Here is a 27,280-nt window from a genome sequence, read left to right on the forward strand (position 1 = left end):
GGAAAGAAAGAGCATGAATAAGTAAACAACATAAAGCGATGAGAAGCTTCAAAGGCGATGGGACAATCACAGCAAACAAGATCCTGGAAGCCAATGAATGTGTTTGTCTTTGTTTGTGACAGTGACTCAGGGGTGTAAACAGAGGAATTAGCTCACACCTCCGGAGTCTCAACACATCACACAGCCATAATTGAATTAAGTCTGTCAGGTTGTTGCCGAACTGTAGATGCTACAAAGAGCATAAGATGCATTTGGCCCTCAAGATCACCTCTCTAAATCCTCCTAACTTTTAATTTACATCAAATCCTTGAAAAAAAAGGTAATAAGACTGAGAATGAATATTCTGAAAAATGAGCTGAAATGGCATTTATGTTTAACAGCTGGCATTAGATGCTAATTTAAGTGCTTTCTCAAAATGGCCAAGGCTTTCTTGATTGAAAAAAAGCCATATGCTGCATATGTCTATTCTATAATGGTCATAAAATAATGCTGCCTATACTAGTGGGAGAAGCCAACATTTTCATTCTCTCCCATCCCTCAGCATAACACACTACAGAGGCACCTATCAGCTCATGGACACACATTTGAAACACACTCCCAGCAGTCCCTGTATCTTGGCTCCATGACCATTCCTGTCAGGGTTTTCCCTTTGACTGAACAAATGCATCAGCTTGTGTCATGAGACCACATCCCTCGCAGCCAATAAGGAGCACGAGCAGCGCAAGTGCTCCAGGAGATGTGGAAGGAAAATTGGAATCTTGACAAGTGTGATTGACATGCGTATTTGTCCCAAGGTAGTCTTATTTGCGGAGATTTAAAGACGTCTGTAAAGCAGCATTCTGCCGAACGGAATCATTGTTCCTCCAGACTAGAAGCACATCACGGCAATTCTGTTGCATGCAAATAATCTTTTAGGAGAGATGAATCCCTTTGAGCATAAAATGACTTGAGCTTATACTTTATTTTGGGTCCAAAATAAATAATTTAACAGATGAAGCTATGTCTTTCATTTTCAGACAATCTGTCCATGTCGTGGAACAAAAACACAAGCCTAAGTCCTCCCTTCTATCCCCGCGACAACGAAGGAGAAGGCTGCTCTGAATTTTATCCCTCTCTTTTGATGGACACAAAAATAAAGTGGATATGAGCCTTGATGGTGAACCATAACCCACGGCCACTTCATAGCAATGGAAGGGGAAAAAACGGTGAATTAAATTCTAACCATAAGTAAAATGGACTTCCACTTGAAAGCATCGGAGTGTAGCTACAGCAGGGCAGGAGAAAGAGATGAATGTGTGTGTGAGAGAGGAGGAATGCACATGAATTCTGAACAGGACCAAAGGCAGGATGAAATTGGCTATACCCATTAACTCCTCAAGAGGTTTTTTTTTCCCTCTCCATATGCAGAAAGGATGGAGCGGTATTACTTCTTCCATAATTCCCATGTTACAATACAGATCGCTACAATAAGATCAAACCAATCTGTAATCCTGGAATGGAATGAAAAAAGGAGCGTCTATTCAGACAAAACAAAACCACTGAAAGGAAAAACCTGAAAGGTAATTCAGCACTGTGCTCTACAGTATGTGTTGATCCACCGTATTAGGATATTTGCTGCAGAAAATCTGAAACCTGGAGAATATTGTTGTAAGGGCTGTACTAATTAGCTCTGCTGAAATAGCTGCAGCTTTGTGGCTGTACTTGTTGAAATTCAACTCTACAGTGTACTACAAAAAAAAGAAGTTTTCACCTGAGATATAAATAATTCAAAACCTGACGATGTTGATGTTTCTATAAAATCTGTGATTGTCCATCTGCAGAAAACTGTATTTAACTGGAAAATGCTTCCAGTACAACTCTGTATTTTGCCGCCTGAGTAACATATTTAGGTGTATAATTCTGCAAAACATTGAGAAACAATGTATTTTTCCTCCAGTATCCACTCATTGCAACTGTACAACATGATTTGGCCTTGGTTAGATTGGATTTATGGATTGGTAAAGGCAACACTGAATTAAATTATGAGATGTGAGAGTTGGGGAATAAAAGTATTGCTTTTCCTAAGGAGGAAAAAAAGATTGTGAAGTAATCCGAAAGGTCCAAAATAAATGTTTTGTTTCACTCTGTGTAACATGTCTATGTTTGGTTACCGCTTAATACATGACTTGTATGCCAATAGTATAACGACGCTGATAGGTAGCTTGGCGTCATCGGCTATCAAGAGTCTTTTTAGTTGCCAGTGGTGGTTGTGGGGCAAACAGATAGTTCAACATCTACCCGGTTTGCACAAGCTACAACAGCAGCAGCAGCTACCATCAGACACCAAGCTAACCAAAAACATGGTGGACAAGCAGATCAATACCCCTCTTATGTCTGTACGCTAACTATGTAAGTCAAGCCAGATGCCAGGTAGCTTAGCTAACAAAGCAAAGTAATAGCTTAGCACATGACCTTCTTTAAAAAAATGTTTTGTTGTGTTTGGAATTGTTTCTTTCTTTGTTTTCTTTCTGTTTGTTTGTTTGTTTGTACAGATTCAGAAGCAAGAGGCGGATTTTATGACCCATTTTTGATTTTGATTTGATGTTCCCAGTCTTTGTGCTAGGCTAAGCTAACCAGCTTTCGGTAGAAGCTTTATATTTACCTCATAGATCTGATCTTGTTGTCTAACTCTCAGAAGTGAAGAGCAAATACTGTAAAACTTAAATTCAAAGCCTAGTCCCAATTTAACACCCAGTCCCTTTTACTAGCCAAGTGTGGCTACACATTTTGACAAATAAAGGCCTGTCTTAATTAGAGGCCTGGTCTGGTTCCCAAGCAGTTCTTTTTTTTTTTTTTTTTTTTTTTTTTTAATAGATGTACAGTGGGTTGTTGGCTAATTATGTGTTTGTCCTTGACTACCCTGTAAGTTATTCATATTCCCTTTGTTTGTAAGATCAAAAGAATCAAAAGGGTTTTTCATAAAAAATCATCCAAGTTGTGATTGCCTAAGTGATATTCATACTGGTTTAAGTAAACAATTTGATTGTGTTTCCCATCTTTGCTGAGCAACAGTTTTGTGTAAAAGTAACTAAAGGGCTGTCCCATAAAGATGCCTGTCCCAAATACAGGCCTGTTGAGTTAAGTGATTTAAGCAAATAATAGCCTGGGCTATTAATTGAAGTTTTCCTTCAAGCATAATTATTTCCTTCGATATTGAACCATTTCTTTAATGCTAAAGTGTAGGACAAAAACTGTCATAAATTTAATAGAAAAATAATTAGGCTAAATGTACTGGACATCCACAAAAAACTGTGCTTCATTTATCTTGCCCCTCCCTGAGTGAGTGGGCGGGGAAATGTATGATCCTCCCTCCACCATAAATATTTTTTTAAAAATATATATTCACACCACATGTAGGTATTGGAGCCAATGCACCAAACAGGAGTAGAAGTTATCACCAATACTAACAGCTGGTTTTTTTCACATGCACACACGCACGTACATGTGCACACACACACATCAAAGCATACTCGCAGCGGATGTTGTATCAAAGTCTGTTCCTCTTCTGCTGTGTTTACCTCCCATCAATGCGTACCGCGCCCTTCTCTGATTACAGCTGGGGAAGGTGTAGGTATTGGGAAACACGTATTGACGAGGAAACAGACTTCAACACAACACCAGCATTAGCAACATGGGCATATAGGTTGAAAACGATATCCTGGAGATGAAAAAAGCCTTGGTTTTTCATTGCTGTCATGCGTACAGAAACGCAGTATTCAGTGTTTCAGTTTTCAGTGTTTTTTACAGGATTCAGTTTGTGCACACAGTTTATTTTTGGCAAAATTTTAAATGAGAAAAAAAGTGATTTTGATGAAATATCACTATTTTAGGCTTGGATTTGATTATGTTTTCTGACGTGGAAGCAATTGGTGTGCATGATGTGTTCAAGGATCATCACATTTTGGAAATGTGATGATAATTTCTGGTTTTACAGTTTCTGGCTGGATAAATGCGGTAATTTTTTTGTAATATTTGAAGGAAACATGCCTTCCAAACCTGCTGGCTGGCCAGGATAAGACAAACAAGGGACTAGTGTGCATGAAAATATACTACTTGACAGATTATATGCTGATGACTTTACGCTGTCATTTGAAGATTACTCCCCTCAAGGTCTGGGGAGCCAACATGTCCAGGAATGACCCTTCACATAAACTTTATAGAAGTGATTTCCACTGGATAAATACATAAATACACACACACACATGCAGTGTGTAGAATTTCTATAACTCGATAGAATGATGTAAACACTTTTCCAGTAAAGAGACCATTAACAGTGTAACTAAAATGACATAAAATACTGTACATGGATGTGTAGTTTTACCTTTAAGATTGCACAGGCACTCACTGGTACTCTATCATTACCCTTCACAATCAGTTGCTGGTTTGATAATCACTGAGGAGTGGCCATCTACAATAAGAAGTCACTTCTTGCTCATGGAGGAGATGACTTCATCATACTGTTGATTCAACAGGGTGGACAGGAATAACATGGAAGTGTAATAGGCTTTACTGTTCAATAAAATGATTTATATGCCACTGGGTGTGAGGTAGAGCAGGAGGAAAAAGGCCGCTCTCTCAGGCTGTGGGATATAATGAGTAATTTTCTTGTGCTATGCTGCATCTGAAAAGATCCTCAAACAAGAAATAAACATGATTGCTCCTGTGGTAACTGGAACCTCAGAGCTCCATGATGCTTGGGAGTTTAATCAAGTGGAAAGAGGGTGGGCAATGAGAAAGACTGTACTGAAGCGGTCCACTCTCTTGACAGCACAGGGGTATGCTGCTAATTAAAAAGTTTAATTCCACAACTGCAGCACTGGCATCAGAGCACTCAGAGGTGCGTCCTTGTGAGTCTTGGCGCCGTCTTATCAGGCGTAGGCAGATTCTGCCATGTTGGGAAGGCGCGGGACAGGGAGGCACTGCAGCAGCACACAGGCCCAGCTGGAAGGGATGGCATCCTGCCTACTCGGGGATCTGGCCCACCTTGCTCTTTCCCATCTCCCCACTGAGTGGAGTCATGGGCTCCCAGTCAGGTGGCAAGAGTCAGGGGCTAAGCTGCCCATGGAGCAGCTGAGAGAGGGAAAGCAGGGCTAAACAAGGGATAAACGCTGGATTTAGACTTTCGGCTGCTGGGCTCGGCAGTGGATCCATGTCTCCATTACACACCCCCTGTCACCAGGTCCTGTCTTATGACCGGAGGTTGCAGGTACACTAAAGCCTGTGCTGCAGTACACACTGTTCCTACAAAGTCCCACAGCAGCTGAATCTGACGCGGTACACTGACACCACCTCATGAATAGACTTTAATATTTCAAAAAAAGAAAGATGGGAATTTTTCACTGTGCAAAGAAAGGATCCATTTCTTTGATAAGGTGAGGAGTGTAAGGACTCTATTGTATGACCTTGGTTGAGGTAGAAGTTTCCTAGCTGTGCAGGATCTATTGATTAGAGCACATTACAACTCTCACAAAGAGAAAAGTCCTTGAAAATGGCAAGGGTAATTCTATGACATGCCTTTAAAAGGCCACGTCTTGCAAGGCAGCTAGAAAAGATGGTTGCCAAAAAAGTCAGCAACAAAAGTAAAATAGTTTCCGTGTATGCTGGAATAAAAACAATATCTAGTGGGACTAATCACCACAGAGCTGAATGCTACTGCTGACTCGTTTCTCAGCACAGGAATGCAGCCCTGAAAGGATAAGAACACTGCTCCAAAGATTTATAGGCACATCCCCTCAGCTTTTATTGCATAGGGGGTTAAAGTGTCATTTTAATAACACAGAGATATTAGAGCTTGCAAACCTCAGTAAAACTTTGGTTCTGGTTCACAGTGAGCTGATTTATCTTATGTATAAATACTGTGCAGAGGAGACAAAGGATACACTGGAAATGTTACGCAGACCTTTGGCAGGGATTTTCTCACATGTTGATGAGAGATATCTAAATTTCAAGTGACTATCATAATCTTTATTATTCATTAATGCTCATAAATCGGGTTCAGGATTCTGTGCAGCACGATGAAAGTCATGAAAGTAGTTAAAAAAAAAGTTGTTTAGATTATGACCTGCTGTTGCTTCGTCTTTTTCTCCTTAAAATATGCTCTTAATTTAGCGCTGTCCCGACTGTGAGGCTGTGATTTTGATAAATGATGTATTCACCTCATAAACAGGTGAGCTTGGCAATAAATCCTTTTACATTGGGTCAAATCCATGGAGTCTGTGGTGAAACTCGGCGTTACAGAAGGTGGCAGCTGTAGTGTGTTAACAGCAGGCCAACAGAGTGATAAGTTATTCAGGGGTAGCTATTTGTGGTTTGTTATGCAGGATGTACACTGCCTGTTTCAGAGAAGAAAATGTTTCTTCACACATGGCTGTGTTGTCTTTCTCCCGGCTGCTGTTACTTCAGAGTATATAGGCCTTCTCTTAGTGACAGTCATTTGATGAAGTACAGTATAAAAATCGATTTTATATCCTGTTAAGTCTTATACTGGAAAATTTTACAAGAGAAGTTTAATTTATGGCTTTTGACCAAGTATTGGGGACTGAGTGTAAAACTATAAACAGGCTTATTAATATACGCAGATTAATTGGATGGACAGTTCATTTTAGTGAATTGTAAGTTTTACTCATTTTAATGGACGAAAAGCACAAAATATGTTTTTCGGTGTTTTATGTGGAGTAAATGTGAAGGGTGTGTATCTGGTCCTCTCAGATGATTAAGTACAGTGGTTCCCAACTGTACTTACTTATTAGTTAGCGTCAAACATGTCGTCGAGCTAGTTTGCTGTCTCTGTCAAGCAGCTCTTGGTCAGACACACTCTCACTACAGCAGGAAACAGCACTTCAAAATAAAACCTCTGCACTGGAAATTCACTGCACTTTAAAATTAAGTGTGTTTTTTACAAACTTGACACTTCTGTGAGTCACATTCCTTTCAGAATGGACCTGTGACCCAATTTGGACCCTGACCCACCAGTTGGGAACCACTAATTTAATGTGTAATAGCTATGGTCAATTATTGGGATCCAAATCAGATTCAACAAAAATCTATCAGGTTATTTTTACATCAGCACCAGTAGAAATAGAATGAGAGCAGAACGGACTGCTTGACATGGTTATTTGACTACTACAAAAGAAAATGGTGATTGTTGCCAGTTGTTACAGTGACAACACATTAGTGGGGCCGAAAAGTGTGTCACACTCACGACTTGGACCGTTTTGACCTATTCTTACACCTATTGTCCTTATTAAATAGAAAAATACAACCATACACCTATTCACCGAACTAAGACTTAGGTTAGCTTAATTGCGTTGTTAACTCATTTTAAAACACACTTTATTCAGCCTCGACAGAAACAAATAAAACTGTCTTAGTTAGTCTTGTTAGTTATCTAGTTAGACCACTGTTACAACGATTACCAACTCTGGTTTGGTAGAAACAACTCTTTTATTGTTAATAAACAGTATGACCTTTTTTGGTGGGCGGGGCTTAGCTGGAGGCAAAACAATTCTTCACAGACACTAGCTAGCGCTAGCTAGCAAGTTCTGTTGGCTTATTTTCAACAATGGAGGAAGATGATAGAAGTGGTGCTTTCAGAAATACTCATTCCGAACTGAGCCGTTCATAATCCGGAGTGTTGTCGAAATGTACCATTCAGTTATCCAGAGCTAGGCACTCAGCAGAGCATTGAGCGGAGTAAATGAGTGATGAACTTAACCATTCATTAACTCATAAAGACATAAAACATTCCATTTCTTTGACCAGCAGGGCTCTCATTTTAGTGTAGAGGGTCAGACTGAATTTACGAACGCACCCAGTTGGGTCACTCACTCTCTGGGACCACGAAACAAACACTGACCAACTGGACCAGACTGGCTAATCCGTATCCGCTCTCACTCAGTGGATGGATGATTTGATAGGATTGCTGAAGGTGGGATGGCCAGCTTTGTGGTTGATGCCAGTCTTACAAAGGAGATTTGACACCTGAATTGTTTCCTCTGTTGTGTTTTGCTAGCAAAGCTAACGTTAGCTAATTTGCTAAAAAGTCAGTGTTATGGAGAAATCCAATATTCCTCTTCACAACTCACCCAATAACACAACAAGACGACATTTTAAGACTCTTATGTAGCCTACAGCCCTGTGGTGGCAACTTTTGTTTTGTCTCGATTTAGTAAAATGATGTCATCGTGACGTTGGCCCTAAAAGGGTCTATTCACCACTCCTGCTACGTTGATTTGAATGGGAATGTCCATTCTACTCTAATTTCATCTATGTCAGAACTAGGGATGGGAATCGAGAACCGGTTCCTGTTAAGAACCGGTTCCAACTGGTCCAATTCATCGACATCATTAGCCTTTATGCTTAACGATTCCCTTATCGATTCTTTTCATTACGCCGAATCTATGCTCGTCAGTCAGCAGCCCGTTCAAAAACAAAGAAAGCGTAATGGCAGAGAGACAGAAGCGGTCAAAGCCGTAGCTTCACTTCAGTTGTTGTTAGCCTCCCTGGAGCTGCTAGCTCACTGTGGAGCTTCGGCGCATCCCTGCTCCAGGTGGACGGCGGGCGGGGCGCTGTTGTTGTTAGCCTCCCTGGAGCTGCTAGCTCACTGTGGAGCTTCGGCGCATCCCTGCTCCAGGTGGACGGCGGGCGGGGCGCTGTTGTTGTCAGCCTCCCTGGAGCTGCTAGCTCACTGTGGAGCTTCGGCGCATCCCCGCTCCAGGTGGACGGCGGGCGGGGCGCTGTTGTCGTTAGCCTCCCTGGAGCTGCTAGTATGGCGGGTGGATAGTGCCAATGCAAGGATTACCAGGAGAAGGAGAAGGAGCAACCTCCCCTTCCGTCACTGCCTGACCGTGTGGATTTTTGAATGGGAGTGAATGGGACAGCAGATGAGAGACCGGCGGCGACTTCACGGCGAGTGCATTGAAAGAACGTGTATTGACGGCGACGTGACAACGGCATATGTTAGAATTACTAACAAAAATAAACGTCTGAAACACACGTCGTCACCAAAGTACGTCGTCACCAAAGCACGTCGTCACCAAAGTACGTCGTCACCAAAGTACGTCCCCTTGTCTGAAGTTAATTACAAATAAGGCCTATACACTCAGAAATTTTCAACCAATGATCTGTCACAACAATTATAATTCTCATGGGATTACGAGGTCTGTCACCAAGAAATGTATTTATTTTTTATTGTTAATTCGATTGTTCTCTCTTTTGTTTAACTCTTGTTATGCTGTCATATACAGTACAGGCCAAAAGTTTGGACACACCTTCTCATTCAATGCGTTTTCTTTATTTTCATGACTATTTACATTGTAGATTCTCACTGAAGGCATCAAAACTATGAATGAACACGTGGAGTTATGTACTTAACAAAAAAAGGTGAAATAACTGAAAACATGTTTTATATTCTAGTTTCTTCAAAATAGCCACCCTTTGCTCTGATTACTGCTTTGCACACTCTTGGCATTCTCTCCATGAGCTTCAAGAGGTAGTCACCTGAAATGGTTTCCACTTCACAGGTGTGCCTTATCAGGGTTAATTAGTGGAATTTCTTGCTTTATCAGTGGGGTTGGGACCATCAGTTGTGTTGTGCAGAAGTCAGGTTAATACACAGCCGACAGCCCTATTGGACAACTGTTAAAATTCATATTATGGCAAGAACCAATCAGCTAACTAAAGAAAAACCAGTGGCCATCATTACTTTAAGAAATGAAGGTCAGTCAGTCTGGAAAATTGCAAAAACTTTAAATGTGTCCCCAAGTGGAGTCGCAAAAACCATCAAGCGCTACAACGAAACTGGCACACATGAGGACTGACCCAGGAAAGGAAGACCAAGAGTCACCTCTGCTTCTGAGGATAAGTTCATCCGAGTCACCAGCCTCAGAAATCGCAAGTTAACAGCAGCTCAGATCAGAGACCAGATGAATGCCACACAGAGTTCTAGCAGCAGACCCATCTCTAGAACAACTGTTAAGAGGAGACTGCGCGAATCAGGCCTTCATGGTCAAATAGCTGCTAGGAAACCACTGCTAAGGAGAGGCAACAAGCAGAAGAGATTTGTTTGGGCCAAGAAACACAAGGAATGGACATTAGACCAGTGGAAATCTGTGCTTTGGTCTGATGAGTCCAAATTTGAGATCTTTGGTTCCAACCGCCGTGTCTTTGTGAGACGCAGAAAAGGTGAACGGATGGATTCCACATGCCTGGTTCCCACTGTGAAGCATGGAGGAGGAGGTGTGATGGTGTGGGGGTGTTTTGCTGGTGACACTGTTGGGGATTTATTCAAAATTGAAGGCACACTGAACCAGCATGGCTACCACAGCATCCTGCAGCGACATGCCATCCCATCCGGTTTGCGTTTAGTTGGACGATCATTTATTTTTCAACAGGACAATGACCCCAAACACACCTCCAGGCTGTGTAAGGGCTATTTGACCAAGAAGGAGAGTGATGGAGTGCTGCGGCAGATGACCTGGCCTCCACAGTCACCGGACCTGAACCCAATTGAGATGGTTTGGGGTGAGCTGGACCGCAGAGTGAAGGCAAGGGGGCCAACAAGTGCTAAACACCTCTGGGAACTCCTTCAAGACTGTTGGAAAACCATTTCAGGTGACTACCTCTTGAAGCTCATGGAGAGAATGCCAAGAGTGTGCAAAGCAGTAATCAGAGCAAAGGGTGGCTATTTTGAAAAAACTAGAATATAAAACATGTTTTCAGTTATTTCACCTTTTTTTGTTAAGTACATAACTCCACATGTGTTCATTCATAGTTTTGATGCCTTCAGTGAGAATCTACAATGTAAATAGTCATGAAAATAAAGAAAACGCATTGAATGAGAAGGTGTGTCCAAACTTTTGGCCTGTACTGTATGTGTAACTCTATTGTAAGGAAACGTGAGCTGGAATGACTGAATTGTTTGTTGTTGTTCCAACTTTCAATAAAGTTGGAAGAAAAAAAAAGTACGTCGATCCCCTTGTACGCCGTCGTCAGTGTGACTTTCCCTAGCTTAACTGAGTGAATTCAAGTCTTTCAATAGCTTACATGTTTTATATGTTAACATGTCTTTATTTTTGTGTATATTGGGAACTACAGAGTACAGTGCATAGCCTGTACTATGCTCATCCTTTGGATTCACTTTTTGTTTTTCTTTTGAGCAGTTGCTGCATTGAAATTGCGCTGAATAGACTAGGGCTAAGCTGTGTGAAAAGAACAAGAAGCCAGCAACACTCCTGATATCTTTAATGCCTCACTGGTACTGGCTACTCACACAAACCGGTTTCGACGGTCAGTCTTCGACAGTGTGTCTAAGCTGTGCCCTGCTTTCAAAATTGCAAAATTTAAAAGTCCATGTCCAAATTTAACAATGTTTCCGTGGGAACGTCTATTGCGGATCTTATCCACTAGATGGTGCCATTGTTCAATGATTGTTGTAGTTACAGTGTTGAGTGTTGGAAGAAGTAGGCTACTTAGATCAAAAGTATCAATACCACAATGCAAAAATACTCAGTACTTAATATATATATAAGTATTTTATTTAAGATGACCAAGGGTACTTGCACACCTCCATTTTTAGAAAGAAAACTGACCGCAACACTGTATTGCATGCAGACAGTTTTCACCCCCCGTTGCTCATTAAGAATATCCCTTATGGACAAATGCAAAGATTAAGACGTATATGTGATTCTGATCAGGATTTTTTAAATCAGTCCATGGACATGCAGCAGCGTTTTAGACAGAGAAGGTATAAATCTGAGCTTCTTACTCAGGCTCATAATAGAGCTTTATCACTGGAGAGGAGGGATTTGCTCAGCCCTAAACCTAAACAGGAACAAGTTCAGAAACCCTATTTTGTCACTCGCTACAGCAAAGAAGCTGTCCAGATCAAACACATTATAAAGAAAAACTGGGATATCATTGAGAGTGACCCTTCTTTACAAGAGGTATTCCCTGAACCGCCGGGTATCAGTTTTAGAAGGGCCCCCACCATCAAGGATAAATTAGTAAGGAGTTATCTTCCTGCTCACAAACCAGACACCTACATTAGGCCTACTGTTAAACTATTCAATGTTAAATAGAGGTGTTTTTTTTTTTTTGTTATTTTGCATTTCACGTGTTAAGTTCTTTGTGGCAAATCAAACAGCTGGAAAATTGAAAATTCTGTGAGTAGCCTATTGATTGCACTTAAGTAAGCAATCTGCACCCTTGTGACCTATTGCTATGTTATTATATTAAGATATTAACTTACACACAAACTGTCCGCAAAGTTCAATAAACGAGACTCAATTTTTCCTCCTTAACTTCATTGCTGAAATTGATATACAAACAATGCAACAGTACCATCAAGTGCTTAGAGACCGCAGTACATTAGAAATGTTAAAAACATAAGTGAAATTTGACACCGTCTTGATCGTGACAGAATCAAAAGCAAACATTTTGGAGGTCGGTGCAAAGTCTTCCATAACATTTAATGTGAAGGTAAAAACAAAAATATTGCCGTTATTGCAACTGTGGAAGATTGTTATGTAAAAAATCATGTTTGAATGCCCATGCAAACAGAACTGATTTATGGAGACCAGAACTGATGTGAATTAGAAAGTTGACATTGTGCGTGTGCGTGTGCGGGGGGGGGGAGGGGGGGAGTAAGTCAGCCAGTTCAGACGTTGATGTCACACGAGAGTCTCCTGCGGTAGGATTACCGTGGCACTATCCACCCGCCATACTGCTAGCTCACTGTGGAGCTTCAGCGCATCCCCGCTCCAGGTGGACGGCGGGCAGGGCGCTGTTGTTGTTAGCCTCCCTGGAGCTGCTAGCTCACTGTGGAGCTTCGGCGCATCCCCGCTCCTGTTGTCGGATTTCATGGGAACACCAAGGATGGTAAGATGAGGGCAGTTGAGTTGATTTGCACACTATTTGTTGTTATAATATGCTGGGCTAGCTGCGTTAGCTGCCTCACCTGAGTTAGCTGCACTAGCTGCGTGATGTTGACACACTCAGGCTGGGGATGCTTTTTCTCAAATCTTTCTCATCATCTTTCTAAACTAGACCATGGCTTTAAGGTTCATAATAAAACGTTCTGAAAGCAGATGTATTGGGTTACAAACAACAGGAGGTGATATCATTAATTCACAGGAGGAATCGATAAGGGTATCAATAAAGAATCGGATCGATAAGCAGAATCGATAATGGCATTGATATCAATGAAATCCTATCAATTCCCATCCCTAGTCAGAACCCTATTATTCTGCATTATGCCACCCTCTTAGATTAGAAATAAAGTCAGTGGTGCCACCAGAATATTCACCAGTAGCTGGTTTTCATCTTGTGAGTCTGTGTGTCGTCATGGCAAAATGTAGTCTTGGTGACACCTATTGTAGTGGGAACTACCACAGAAACTCTTATAGCTGTGTAGTTGAGATCACAGTCAAGGCTGAGCTCAAAGATGGGTGTGGTCAAATCAAGGGCACCATAGTAGGGGGTTAGGAAATAAGGAAGAGGCCATTCTTATGTCTTAAAGTAGCCACTGTATGTTCACAAGCTCTCCTGGCACGCGAGCTGCGGGATACACACACATAATAATACACACACACCAGACGCACAAGGGCACAGAGACAGAGTTACTTGAACTTTTAAGATCCGTGTTTCACAGACATATTGATTTTTGATAAATTTCACATAGAATTTGGTTCGGATCTGTGGTTCTATGTCGATGTAGCTGTGTCTCTGACTCCTGTATTGATTTTTTGATAGGTATCAGTTCAACTTTTTGCACCTCTGGCAGATATAGATACTGATAATGCCTAAAGTTAGAATACAAACATACAGCATGTGATGTACTTTTCATTACCTTGAACCTTAGCTTTGCTAATAAATTGCAGGAGATGGTTGAGGACGAATTCATGCTTTAACATTTAACATTAGTCAATTACATATTTATGATATAATTCCATTATTACAGAGCATATTCCGCAACACAATTGCACTGTACCAGGTTATTTCAGCATGAAGAAAGCCATTCTTACTCCTCGTGAAAAGACTGATATGACTGCTCCTACTTTGCTGACTGTCCAGTTCACACATCAATGCAGAGCAGATTTCAATTGGGCCTCAATAGATGAGAAACCTCATTCCTCTTGCTGAATTATTTGATCTGGTCACAAACACTTTTCAACTGGAATTAATCTAAGTTGGACAATCTGACACTGTTGGTGTTATTTTTTAGCAATGCAGCGGAGTGATACTGCCACTGTTAATAACTCAAATGTTAAAGTGCTTCAGAATGTGTGTTTCCCTATTTTGCAGTGTAATAGTTCAACCATTTTTAAATCAGAAAAATATCCGCTGTGTCAACAAGATTCCGCTGTAATTGATGTCACCGTGGGTTTTCTACCTGTCTCAAATAATTATTAATACATGGTAAAGTTTTTCAGACAGCAGTTGGACATTTTTGTGATTATTTTTTTTTGTTCTCTCCAGCTTTGTGCTCCGACAGTTGCTCCTTTCAAACCCTATTTGTTAGCACTAATGTAGCCACTATTTGTTTGGCATTTTGCAAAACGCCGAAAATATCAAGCAGTCAACCTCACTAATAAGCCCTCATTAGGCCGGTCTCTAACTAGTGTGAATTCCTGCTGAGAACGCTCACCCACGGCAGGCATAAATCTCCACGTATAATCGATAATCAATGACATTCTTTAGCACAATTTATGAGGCACATTATCTTCCCACTAAAGTATATGAATGCTGGCACAGAGCCGGAGTAACATTTGCTGCATTGGTCATCATGCATCAAACGCTTCCCGTTCCAGGATGGGCGTTTGCACCAGGTTGGGGCATGCTCAAGAGAACAGATAAGTTGAATCCTTGTGGTGGTGGCTCATCCTCTTTACTCAGAAATAGAGGCAACATTAAAAGCGCCAATTGGCTGATGAAAGTCCTCTGTGTACGGTAATGATGGCACTACATTGCTAATTGCTTGTTCAAGTAAGCCCAAAACGCACTGGAGAAACTGTCCAAGAGTGCTAAAAACAGGAAAGCAGCACCAATCACCAATCTGGGCCCTTCAATGGCGGCTCACACCAGCCCAACGCTAAACTTTGAATCCTGATGTGAATATTAGATATGGAATAGATTTGGGCAGACATTTTTATGGACGTGGGAGTCTGTGTTTATACAGATGGCTAAAACTTTTCCACATCCAGAAGTGATCACCGTTAGGAATTGTTTATAGACCAAATTAAACTTTAAAGGTACTGTATGCAACTTTTGGGAAAGACTGTTTATTGTTGAGTCTCATTCCCACATCGTCAAATACCAACCCTCTGGGTTAGTGGTTCAGTTCAACTACCAACCCAAAGTGTCGTTATTTGACGACCTGGGAATGAGACTCAAAGACAAAATACTACAAAAAAATACAAAGGACCCTCTTTTAGATCAGGAAACTCTAAATATGATGGACTACCTACTTAGTATTTCATGCTTAATAGTTCTAGCTACTTTTGCTCATTTTGCTAAATCCCTCTGGCTGCTAACAGAGTCAGTAAGGGGCCAGTTTTATACAAACTGTGTTATTGTTACGGCTCAACTGTATGTAATAAAGTCATGTAAAAATAGGACTTAAGTATATGTTCTCTTGTCTTAAAGAATAATATACTGTGGCGTTGAGATTTTGTCTACAATTTACCATGCCTTCTCTTGCACATCACAACCCTGTCGTCTAGAAACTATGTTTGTATGTTGCGTTCTTATTTACTTTGCTGTAGCAACAGTGGCATCTGTGACTCAGAGGTAGAGCCACCAAACGGAAGATCAGCGGTTCGATCCCCGGCTCCTGCAGTCCACATGTCGAAGTATCCTTGAGCAAGATACTGAACCCCAAATTGCTCCTGATGATGCTTCAATCAGTGTGTGAGTGTGTTAAAAACTGAGTAGCAGGTGGCACCTTGTGACTCGTATATTTCAGGTAATTAAACGCTACATTCATGTATTGTGCAGGAAGGACATGGTTGAAGAGGAAGGTGTGAGTACAAAGTGCAGGACCTTGGCACCAGATTTTCGGATTCAAGTCCACACTCTTGTGTTAAGTTTGGACAACAAAAGCAGTTTGATTAAGGTTAGGAAAAAAATTGTGATTTCAGTCAAAAAAAGGTAATAAAAAATAATGCTTTAGCTGATACTGTATTGCAGGATCGCCTATTTTGATTGAAAACAACTGTAAATATGTTTTCAATGCCCATGTCGCTGATGTGTGTGGTACATATGTTCAGATTTTGGGTGGGGATCACAGAGGATATGCCCCCTAAATGTTTACAACATGTGCATTCATCCCCACCAATTAAAACATGAAAGTAGCAGAGGATTTTAAGCCATTAATTGGTGCAGAAAATGTACACATTTATGCATAAAAATTCACCAGCATAAAGGAAATTAAGTGTTTGATGCTCAAAGTGTTCTTGCAGATGACCCGGAAACCTCCTGTTTCATCTGCCTCACACTCCATGTTAAAATGAGACCTACACCCTTTTTTGCAATGTATTTTTGCAACTTGCCAGGTACCTTAATTTGCTACATTTCCTCATTATGTTCATGGAAAACGTAATTTGCTCAACATGATGTTTCCTTCAAAACTTAATAGCTTGTTCATATTAGTTGTGTATAAATGTCATTTCTGGGAGACGGGGCTGCATAACAACATCACAGAGATTCTAAGCTCAGCTGCAGCTGTGCCAAAATTACCTTCTTTTTTTTTTAATTAAATGTTTCATTTTCAAATAACCTGAAACTTGATTGGGTGTCATTATTTATATTACCTCCTATATAACAAACATGCAGTCTTTTTACATTATAAGATGGCAAGTTGCAGCCTGTATATATATCTACTACAGTGAGACCCAGGTGGTTTCTTTACCTCCTGACACAGTGGCTGTGGAATAGGTGGGGGCGTGCGCTGCTGCCTGCATAAAAGAGCCTTTCTTTTTTATTATTCTTCTTAATCTGTCCCTGATGTTTGACCATGTCAGGCATTTACCGGGATAATGACAACATCCTTGAACAATTTTTTTGTCTGGACAAAGAAGTGGTGAATAAATGTTCAGGATTCAGCTGGAGAGGCATAAACACATGTTTACAGTTTGTTTACTGTGTTACATTCTTATTCAGTAACCCCACTTACCCACGACCTCCAGTGAACCAAACAGTACTGTTGGTGGCAAAGGCTCCAGGCAAGCCTGAATGAAGCCACACTGTATTTTTTCAGTCCACAGCTTCAAGGTTCTTTAATTTACAGCACAAAACTCAATGGATTTGCCTTCATCCTGTTTTCTTCCCCCCAGAGCATCACACAAAGTATGGAAGCACCAGAAAAAGCAATACACTAAACACACAAAGAACAACAACCCAAACACAGACACACACTCTTTCTAAAGATCACTAAACCTGAATATGCGAAATATCAGTCGACACTAGCTTGTAGCGCAATAACACAGAGGCATCATTGGATTCACGGCGTCGAGAACAGACTGAACGAGCGTTTGAGTACATGTAAGCGCTCACAAGATGCCTTTGGGTTCCATTCCCCATAGTCTATCATATCCATCAAAATGTGGAGCAGGTGTTGCTAAGACAGGCCCAAATTTATGAATCACATTTTACAAGATTACTGGTCTCATTCAACTACACCAATGTCAAATGGTTGCAAACATCTGTAACTGATCATAATTTCACTTCCATTAAGTCCACATTAGCTGGAGCATCGCAGACAGAGAGGAGAGATGCAGTATAATGCATCATTTAGAAGCAAACAAACAAACGTGGTCTGAATGAATTTTTATATTAGAGTCTGAAAAAGTGACTCAACTCGTAATTGTTTTCAACCATTTAAGCATTTGACAACAGGTTGTGTGTCTTTCCGTCCTGAATGCGCCATTCTAAGGTGAACACTCAATGCAGGACAATGGCAGATATAAAATTAAAGCTCCTTTAGGGGATTTGTGTGGCTCAGGGGCCCCTAAAACACACGAGCACACTTATTATTATTTATGTAAGCATGTCATCCTCCTGTCTAATGAGCCTTTCACCGTGAGCGTAATGAAACAGCTTGCATTAACACAGGCTAAATGAACAGCCGAGAGCTCCCATGTCTATGCAGAGAGATGAAAGCAGATGCTCCGCAACCCAAACACCAGCGCAACAGACCCACGGAGAAACAGGGGGGACTTTGAGTCAGAGTCATTCTCATCAGCTCATTGACTCCATTAGAAAAATCTTGAATTCCCCTTGGTCAAACATCATTATGAGAGAACAACTCTGAACAGAGCCGCGACCAGCTGACCAGAGATGAACCCTTCAAATTGATTTTTTCCCTCCCATAAACATGATAAACAGGTTCTTCTCTGGCTAATAAACCTGGACTCAAAGTGAATGTCAACTATCACACACATGAAAGGTGCTGTAAACAAATTCACACTCCTTGGAGAATCGGCCGCAAAGCAAAAACATGAGGTGTCTGAGAGAATACAGCACTTACAGCACTATTACATGCTAAATTCTATGCAATTTGGTTTGGTAATTGATGGGTTGAATGTTCTGTTGTGAAGAGGAAGATAATACTGGCTGACTTGGAAGATCAAAACAGAGTAAACGCCTTCACCACATCTCCTTCAAATACTTACACCTACAACATAATGTATGTGCTATGCTGTGCAAATCACATGAACAATGTACTCCTACAAATGAACTCTCTGCCTCTGTTTTACAGCAATTTGTGAGCATGACTGTGCATGTGTGTAAGAGTGTAAGGGACACTAAAACAGAGCAATAATGAACTGCTAATGAGACAATTTCTCAGAAAAAATGGCGTCTAGAAATCACAAATATTTATATTAATTATTTAAAGTGAACATCATATTCTTATTATTCTCTCACAGTGTGTTTTGTGCTTCATTTTTACCCACCTAAAGCACACAGTGTCTCCATTCAAAATGTAACATGTCTAATAAAATCTGATTTTAGGTTTTGAGAGTGCACAATTCACAACTAGACATTTTTAAAGCTTAAAACTACACAAAAGCACTCCTCTTTGTGTGTTTGTCATCTACGTGTCACATGTAAACTCCAGCTAACTTGATATATGACAGACAGAACGTTGGTACAGTGTAATCATCTGTACAGAAAAGAGCTGCTGTTTGAGACCGTGGAGCTAAAAATATAGCATTTTTCAGCTCAGTATATAATCACACACATTATGATTGAGAAATTAGGTAAAGCCTAACAGCTATATGCAATTGTATACTCTCAGACTCTTAACCCAACATGAAACAGCTCACTTTCTACGATTTTTACTCTCTTAAAGGAGCATTTCAGAGTTTTCTAAATCATATTTGCATTACAAAACACCTCCCAAAACTAGTGTGCAGGATTTTTGAATGACTTTTCCCCCCCTACAAATCCAGGCAGCAATAATTCATGTCACTGTATGCTGGATAAAAATGAAGTTGCAGGGACTTGCAACTTCCTGGAGTGTGAAAATCTATCCCATGGAGTCGATTATATATTTTTACACAATCCAAAATGTGCTTAAAATAATGTTATGAGGCTGAAAGCACAGACTGGAAAGTTTGCATTGCCACACAACAACATATTGACTTTAATTAATATGTATGCAGAATTATCACTGCGATTTATTATGTATTTTAATCTCTTGCAAACTGATTTTCTTACCTCCAAGAAAAGAATTAAGACATGTGACTGTGTGTGAAGCAATAAAACAGCAACACACAGGCAAGCTTTGGAAAAACAGCAGCTTTAAGTATGCGTAATTTGAAAAAATGGGGCCACAGTTGAAGAGTGTTGCTGGATAAAACAGAAATGGTAACTCACCGGTACCAGTCCAGCCCCTTCTCGTAGTTCCTGTCAAAGAAATGTGGCTCATTCCCAACGGCTCTCACGTCCGGGTGCACCCTGAGAGCTTCCAGCAGGGCTCTGGTCCCCCCTTTCTTCACCCCGATGATGATGGCTTGGGGAAGTTTCTTCTCTCCATAATCCATGGTGCAGTTCACCCTGAGTTCGCTGTCCGTGGTGCTGAATTCCTGGTGCTCTCTCTCCAGAGCGGTGGTGTGATACGCCGCCGCCGATTTAGTTGGAGACGCCTGAGTCCTAATCCACTCCACTGTCCTTTGTTCGGCCTCAGCATGATCCTTTACGGTGGAAACCGCGGTGGTTCCCTCGGCCTCGGTGAATTCAGTAAAGCCCTGGGAAGCGGAGTAAAGTTTCTCCCTCAATGTCACAAAAGTTGTCTCCTCCGTCACCAGCCTCCCTTGATACGCGTAGTTCTCTTGCAGGGGGAACTGCAGCGAGTTGTAGCAGCTCATCAAGCTATAGAACAAGTAGGTGACAGAGAGGGAGAGGGTGAACATGAATAAGATTTTCCGGGGCACTTTAGAGGTGAAAACCGAAGTGCTGGACCAAAATGCCATCTCTGATAGCAGTGATCCTCTCAAAGAAGTGGCCAGACATGTTTCCACCCCGAGTCTTGCATGGACAAAATCAACAGCAATAATCAGTCACTATCAGCGCTGCTCCAGCTAAAAAAGCGTGAAGCCGGACCAAACCAACCTAATCCAAGCAAATCGCATATTTCTAAGGATAGCGGGGAAATGGATCGTTAAAATTCCGGAAGAATACAGCGTCCCTTTTCTTGAGTATCGATTTCTTATTCCAAGGCTGACAGACAATGTCACAATTTATTGGACTGAACTTGCAGATTTGAGAGGCTGGATGTCTGGCGTCCTTCCAAATGAGCAGCCTGGCTTGAACTGGACAGAGTATGATGGACGAAATCCTGGCATTTTATAACAAGAGGGGAAAAGAGAGAGAGAGAGGAGGGGAGAAAGGGAAAATGAACAGTGTTTAAAGTGGGGTTCTTCTTCTCATCAGCCGCTCAGCCCGAAGTCCAGTCCAGTCTGACTGGTTTCACATCCATCCAGGCAACCTAAAAAGCATTGTATCTTTCCAACAAGAGGCGAATCCTTCTCTCTATTCTCCTACTTTGAGGAGCAGAAAGTCCGCAGCCTTTGCACAAAAGCATCCACTCTTCCCACTGACTACCAGGCTGCTGCTCGCCGTCCTTGCGCCTTCTCAGATTGGTAGGATCCTACGATGTGCGCATCGGCTGAGTGAGCTCATCTGAACTGAAGCACTGTGGAGCCACACAGCACAACTAGTGTGTACACCCACTTTTTCCTCTATCCGTGCACAAGTAGGGCTATAAACGTCAGATTTCCTCATGTGAAATAGTTGCGTGGAGAGCTGCTTCTCCTCATTCATGTGACGCGCTCGGAGAGATGAGAATTACAGCGCTGGGAATATGCAGAGAGCTTATTGCATTGTGAATCCCGTGTTGTATAAAGTTCACTATAAAACTCCACCTCAGAAAGATTATTTTGATAGAGATTGCATTTTACAGAAAGCTCATGTCTGCACCCTGCTGGTTTTTTGTGGAGCAATGAATAAGTTAATTTGCAAAAAAAAAAAAAAAAAGGACAGAAGCACAAGTGCATAAGTTTCTGTGATAAATATGAACAAATCTTATAAGAATCAAGCTGCATAATGAGCAACACTGTGTTTTAAATTAAATCAATGAGTCATGGTGGTGTAGTTCTCCTCTATGTCTCTCTAAATGCAAGAGACCACATGCAGAAAACAATCCTGTGTTCTGCATTATGCTGAGGATGGGGATGCTGCTTAGGCGTATTATACACTGAATTTATTATACATGGGTGCAGACTATAATTACTGATGGGAATATTCACTAGACCTTAACTTGTACACTTTGTTGCCGCAATATGACGATTTAAAATTGCATGCCACTGAAATGTCTCCCTGTATTAGAGAATCTCATTCATCACACACCTCCAACACACCAGGAGAGCCAGCGTCACACTAAGCGCCGGTCTCAAATAATTTGCAACGCCTGCCTCTCAGAACAGCAAGCCCCTGTTATATTTTAAGTTCTGTGTTTGGAATGTAAGAAAATATTTATATGTATATGCTGCCTGGCCAGATTTGCCTCCTCTAAATGCCTGTAGCCGGCTCGGCATGCAAACCAGGGGTGACACAAAGTCATTTCATTATGGAGTGTTGCAGTGTTACTAAAGGACAACTCTTTTGCATTCAGCCAGTGCGTTTCCACTGAATCAGAAAATCTATGTCATCCAATGAGAGCTACCAGTACAGAGAGAAAATACATCTTCTCATCGCTGACTCTCCAAACATAGAGTCAAGATTTTTGAACCCAAAGGAAATATACGCTAGCTATTGCAAGGTGCTGTCTAAACCTAAAGTGGCTATCAATATTTTAAAAAAAAACAATGTGAAAACAATTTGACAATGTGAAAGGGGTCACTCACAGTGACAAAGTGCAGCTCCCCTCAGCATTACAAAGCTTTATAGCCAGTTTCAGCTCACTGTTTAGGTTTCCGGCCCACAATTTAAAAGGATACTTTTCCAATTTTCAACCAGCTTTGTATCATAAAAAGTTGGGTAGTGTGTGTAAAAGAACTGTAGAAAACTTCCCTCCATCTCACCAGTGTGCAGATCTCTCTGCTTAACTCTCAGATAAAATAAAACGTGGTCATCCAGCACACTACAGATTGTCCCTTGCAATTTGGTATGCCCACCACCAGGACACAAAGAGTATACAGCGGATCAAGAGACCTGCCCCTCCCTTTCCTAAATATAGACCAAACTCCAGTCAAACAGTAAAACAAGGCAGTGCTTATCGAATATAAACAAATATTCTGTTACTGTATTACCTATATCTTGTCAAAATTGTCTTCAGAAACATATTTTAGTGCACTGTTTGGCTGTAATATGAGATGTATGAACTGGAAGCTGGCATCATACTGTTTCCTGTGTTGCCAAAATGGAGGCTGAAAATACTGACATCAAACAGTAAAACTAGCAGTGTTGATAAAACATGAACCAAGATTGTGTTACTGCATTGTCGAAAATGTCTTCAGAAACACATTTTAGTGCACTGTTTGGCTATAATGGGAGATTTGTGAACAGGAAGCTGGCATCATGCTGTTTCCTGTGTTGTCAAAATGGAGGCTGAAAATACTGAGATCAAATGGTACAATTAGCAGTACTGATAAAATATGAACCAACATTCTGTTACTGTGTTGTCTAAAAAGTCTCCAGGAACATAGAACATAATTTAGTGCACTGTTTGGCTGTAACACGAAATTTGTGAACAGAAAGTGGGTGTCATACTAATTTTGTGTTGTCAAAATGGTGGCTAAAAATACTGCGATCAAACAGGTAAACTAGCAGTACTGATAAAATATGAACCAAGATTTTGTTACTGCATTGTCTAAAATGTCCTCTGAAACATATTTTAGTGCACTGTTTGGCTGTAATATGAGATGTATGAACAGGAAGCTGGCATCATGCTGTTTCCTGTGTTGCCAAAATGGAGGCTGAAAATACTGACATCAAACAGTAAAACTAGCAGTGCTGATAAAAGATGATCCAAGATTGTGTTACTGCATTGTCGAAAATGTCTTCAGAAACACATTTTAGTGCACCGTTTGGCTGTAATGGGAGATTTGTGAACAGGAAGCTGGCATCATGCTGTTTCCTGTGTTGTCAAAATGGTGGCTTAAAATACTGCAATCAAAGGTAAACTAGCAGCGCTGATAAAATATGAACCAATATTCTGTTACTGCATTGTCTAAAAAATTCCTCAGAAACATTTTTTAGTGCACTGTTTGGCTGTAATATGAGATTTGTAAACAGAAAGCATCAGACTGTTCCTGTGTTGTCAAAATGGAGGCTGAAAATACTGAGCTCAAATAGTAAAACTAGCAGTACTGATTGTATTAAATGTTTTCAGAAACATTTTAGCTTACTGATTAAGCGAATTGAAGACTGTTTGTAACTAGCCAGCTGCCATATTGTTTCCTGTAGAAAAACGGCCACACTCACATTACATCACCCACCAGCGGGAGAGTTTATTGGCCCTGTGTGGTGCATTGCATTCTGGTAGTTGTAGGTTTTCTACCTCTTGAGCAAAAGCAAATGCCACAGCCCCTTTTCTCTGTTTTCTCTGGTCATGTAGCACCAATTTCAAAAGTATTTACATCTGTCTACAGCATAGACAGCCTAGCTCTGTGAACATACCATCTATCCAACAGTGAAAAATATTTCCTAAACTGTTTTGGTTCATTTTGTCTGCTCTTAATGAATCACTTTCAGTTGCAGCAGGCAGATATTTTTTAGCAAAACAGCTTTTTAAAAAACAGTTTTACACTACCTGATCAACACCAAATGGAAAACAGAAATAGTTAGTGACTAGCTGGTGAACAAAGTGGAGCACTGGGCAGACTTAAAGTCACATATTTCCCTCAGGAGTTGGTAGAGACCAAAAACAGAGCAAAAAGTGATTGAAAATTATATTTTCATTTGCAACACATTCTCGCTCCAACCTCGTCACATATTGATGTGCTTGGTCATGGACTTTCCACATCCACATACGATGTACAAGGTAAGATAAGATAAGATAGACTTTATTGTCCCGAAGGAAATTTGTCTTGGATACATGCAGTATCTGCTGTTAAAAGACACAAAAAAGTTGACACATACACCCACATACCCTGGGTGCTTTGGTTGTTGATGGTCTGGGACACTGTGTCAACTTCTGCCTGTTGCATGCATTGTCTTCTTTCACAATACACTTCCATTTTCACAGGACATTTAATAAATGTACTACTTCAGTACAACACTATGAATTGACATTTTTTTCCTTCAACAACAAACACATGGTTGAGTTTAGGCAACAAAAGCACATGGTTAGGTGTAGGGAAAAAAGAACAGGGTTTGGTTTTGGAATCTGACAGGACGCAAACACCGCTCTCGGATGAAAGTCGGCGTTTGTTGGACCCATCCACCACCCCTCCTGCCTACTCCACTCGGACTTTCGCCACCTTAACTTTTGTCCTTGTCCGGCCGTGTTTCCCCCTGATGCCGACGAGCACTGTTAAACTATAACGACAACCAGCCGTGTATCATGCCAACTTTAAAGGACGACTTTTTTTGTTGGTTTCTGATGCAAACTTTGGCAAAAACTTGATTAGAAACACAAAATATGATCAGTTCAGTCATGCAATAGTGTTTCTAATCATTATTGCATGACTGAACTGATCATATTTTATGGAGATTTGATTCTGATTTATTTCCAAAGTTATGTCCCAGCCAATATGGAATATCTTGATATTGGCAAACTAGACCTGTACATAAATAATGCAGGTGATCGGGCGAGGGGGAGGAAAGCATGGACAAGTGCTTGGAGCACAATGGTTACTGGGTGTTTGGCAGTCAAGAGAGCGTAGGAGAGCTCAATGGGTTTGTTGAAATTGTTGCATTCGTAAATTGCCACTCGGAGAAGCGGAGAGCTCTCTAACAACAAACTGTCCCGTTTGTAAATTCTCACTGTTGTCAGACTTCCTACCTGTCTAAGAGTCACCCTGTCAGAGATTTCCGAGCATGCTCAGACACTCTGGCTGCCGAGCAGTTGCAGCAGAACGTGTCAGTGTTAACAACACAAGTGAAGTGGTATTAAGATGGCTGCCGCTACTCAGTGCTGATGATAAATTATTATCACAGCACAAGAGAAAATATATTGACCCGTTTTATCTTCCCTTTGTTGTGTCTGTTATCTGAGCCATTCATAAACCGCTCAGACATTGTCTCTCTCTGTGGAAGCTGAGTGCTCAGATTGTGTCTATTTGCATTTACAAACAAGCAGTCACTCAGGAAAAATGGAGTTTATTGAAGTTTAGTTTAGTCCTAGCAGCTGCTTTGTGGGGAGGAGAATTTACCCGCTGTGTCAAAAGGAAGACATCAAATGAACATGTTCTACTTTACATAAGGGCAACAGGTCTTAACAGGATTTAAGAGAAACTAAAGGTCATAAAACATCAGAGGAGGTTGGAAAGGACTCTCCCTTCTCCTTGTTCCAGCAGACGTGGCACAAGCTCACCACTGCAGTCACAATCTACTAGCACACAGTCAGTGTTCATCACAATGAGGCTGTGAGCCACACGAAGCACAGCGGCCCTCTTTGCAGCTTGCATTAACATTCGCCTCGTGTCTAGATTGTATTCAGATATGAATTATCCATATTACATTTATACCTGGAATTAAAAATGTGTCTCAGCTACACAACGTGTCTGCAGTTCCACCGCAATTATGATTTCCAATCCTGACAATATCCACTCACAGTTAGGGCAGAATTATTCATCTATTTCAGTATAAATATATTTTTGTTATAATAAATCAGCTCACAGGCTTTAGAGGAGGCTGTGGGCTAAATTTACTTTAGTGTAGTGTATGTGTGTGTCTCTTTTACTCATATGACACATCTGGTCCAGATGTTGTAATGCAGTCAATGCTTTATTTTTCTATTTGAATATTTTTTTTTATTACAGAGAGAAGGCATATTTGGTCCACAGTAGTCAGTGATACAGCTGGATAGACAATACTAAGACAACTTATTCCTGAAGCAGATACAAGGAACTTTCATTTCTGTGTTGATTTTGGGGGCCCCTGTGGACAGAAGTGGAAGTGTTTCCTAGAACCTTGACACTGCCAGCATATGATTTAATTTGAAGTGAAAGAAAGAAAGACACATCTTATTTTTAATGACTATTTTTCTTTTAAGAGCACTGCTGTTTACAGGATGCAAAGCAATGATGTAAAAACACATCAGCCAAAGCATTAGCTAGCTTTGTGTTAGCCACCAACATAAATGTATATATTCATATAAAACCAAGTCAATGTATTTCATAAACATATAGGTATACACACATGTCCAGAGGCCTGGTCAAGTCTGGGTTTTCAGTACTACAAAGCTGATTCTCTTTTTACAGGGATAAATCACTGTGGTAACTCTGCAGCAGGTTAACTTCAGAGTATCAGCTCTGACCTCTGACCAATCAGATCACTGAAGAAATAAGTATCCATGAACAAAAGTCCAGAGTCTCAGGTATAACAGAGCAGCCTGCATGTTGTTGTCTGTTTCATATCACATAATACGAAGTAGGCTACTTCACTCGTGGTTCTGATGATGTCACTCATAATTAACACCCCCGCCTCTTTCACATGAGCGCGTTCGTGGCTGGAGAGGAAAACCCAGAGTTGACTGAACGAGTTAATAACCAGCTTTGTAGTACCAGTTACGTTAGAG

The 27,280-nt window shown here is 40.9% G+C and overlaps 1 protein-coding gene across 1 annotated transcript in view; it reads right to left on the reverse strand.

Moving 5' to 3' along the window:
- hs3st4 (heparan sulfate (glucosamine) 3-O-sulfotransferase 4) overlaps window positions 1-21,320 on the reverse strand; it is a 113,729-nt gene extending 92,409 nt beyond the window's left edge. The window contains exon 1 of the mRNA XM_033643930.2: window positions 19,915-21,320. Coding sequence (XP_033499821.1) covers window positions 19,915-20,510 — 596 coding nt within the window. The 5' untranslated portion in view covers window positions 20,511-21,320. The remainder of the gene's footprint in view (window positions 1-19,914) is intronic.
- Between the last annotated feature and the right edge of the window lie 5,960 nt (window positions 21,321-27,280).

Source organism: Epinephelus lanceolatus, chromosome 18 (assembly GCF_041903045.1).
Source record: "Epinephelus lanceolatus isolate andai-2023 chromosome 18, ASM4190304v1, whole genome shotgun sequence".
Lineage (NCBI taxonomy): Eukaryota > Metazoa > Chordata > Actinopteri > Perciformes > Serranidae > Epinephelus > Epinephelus lanceolatus.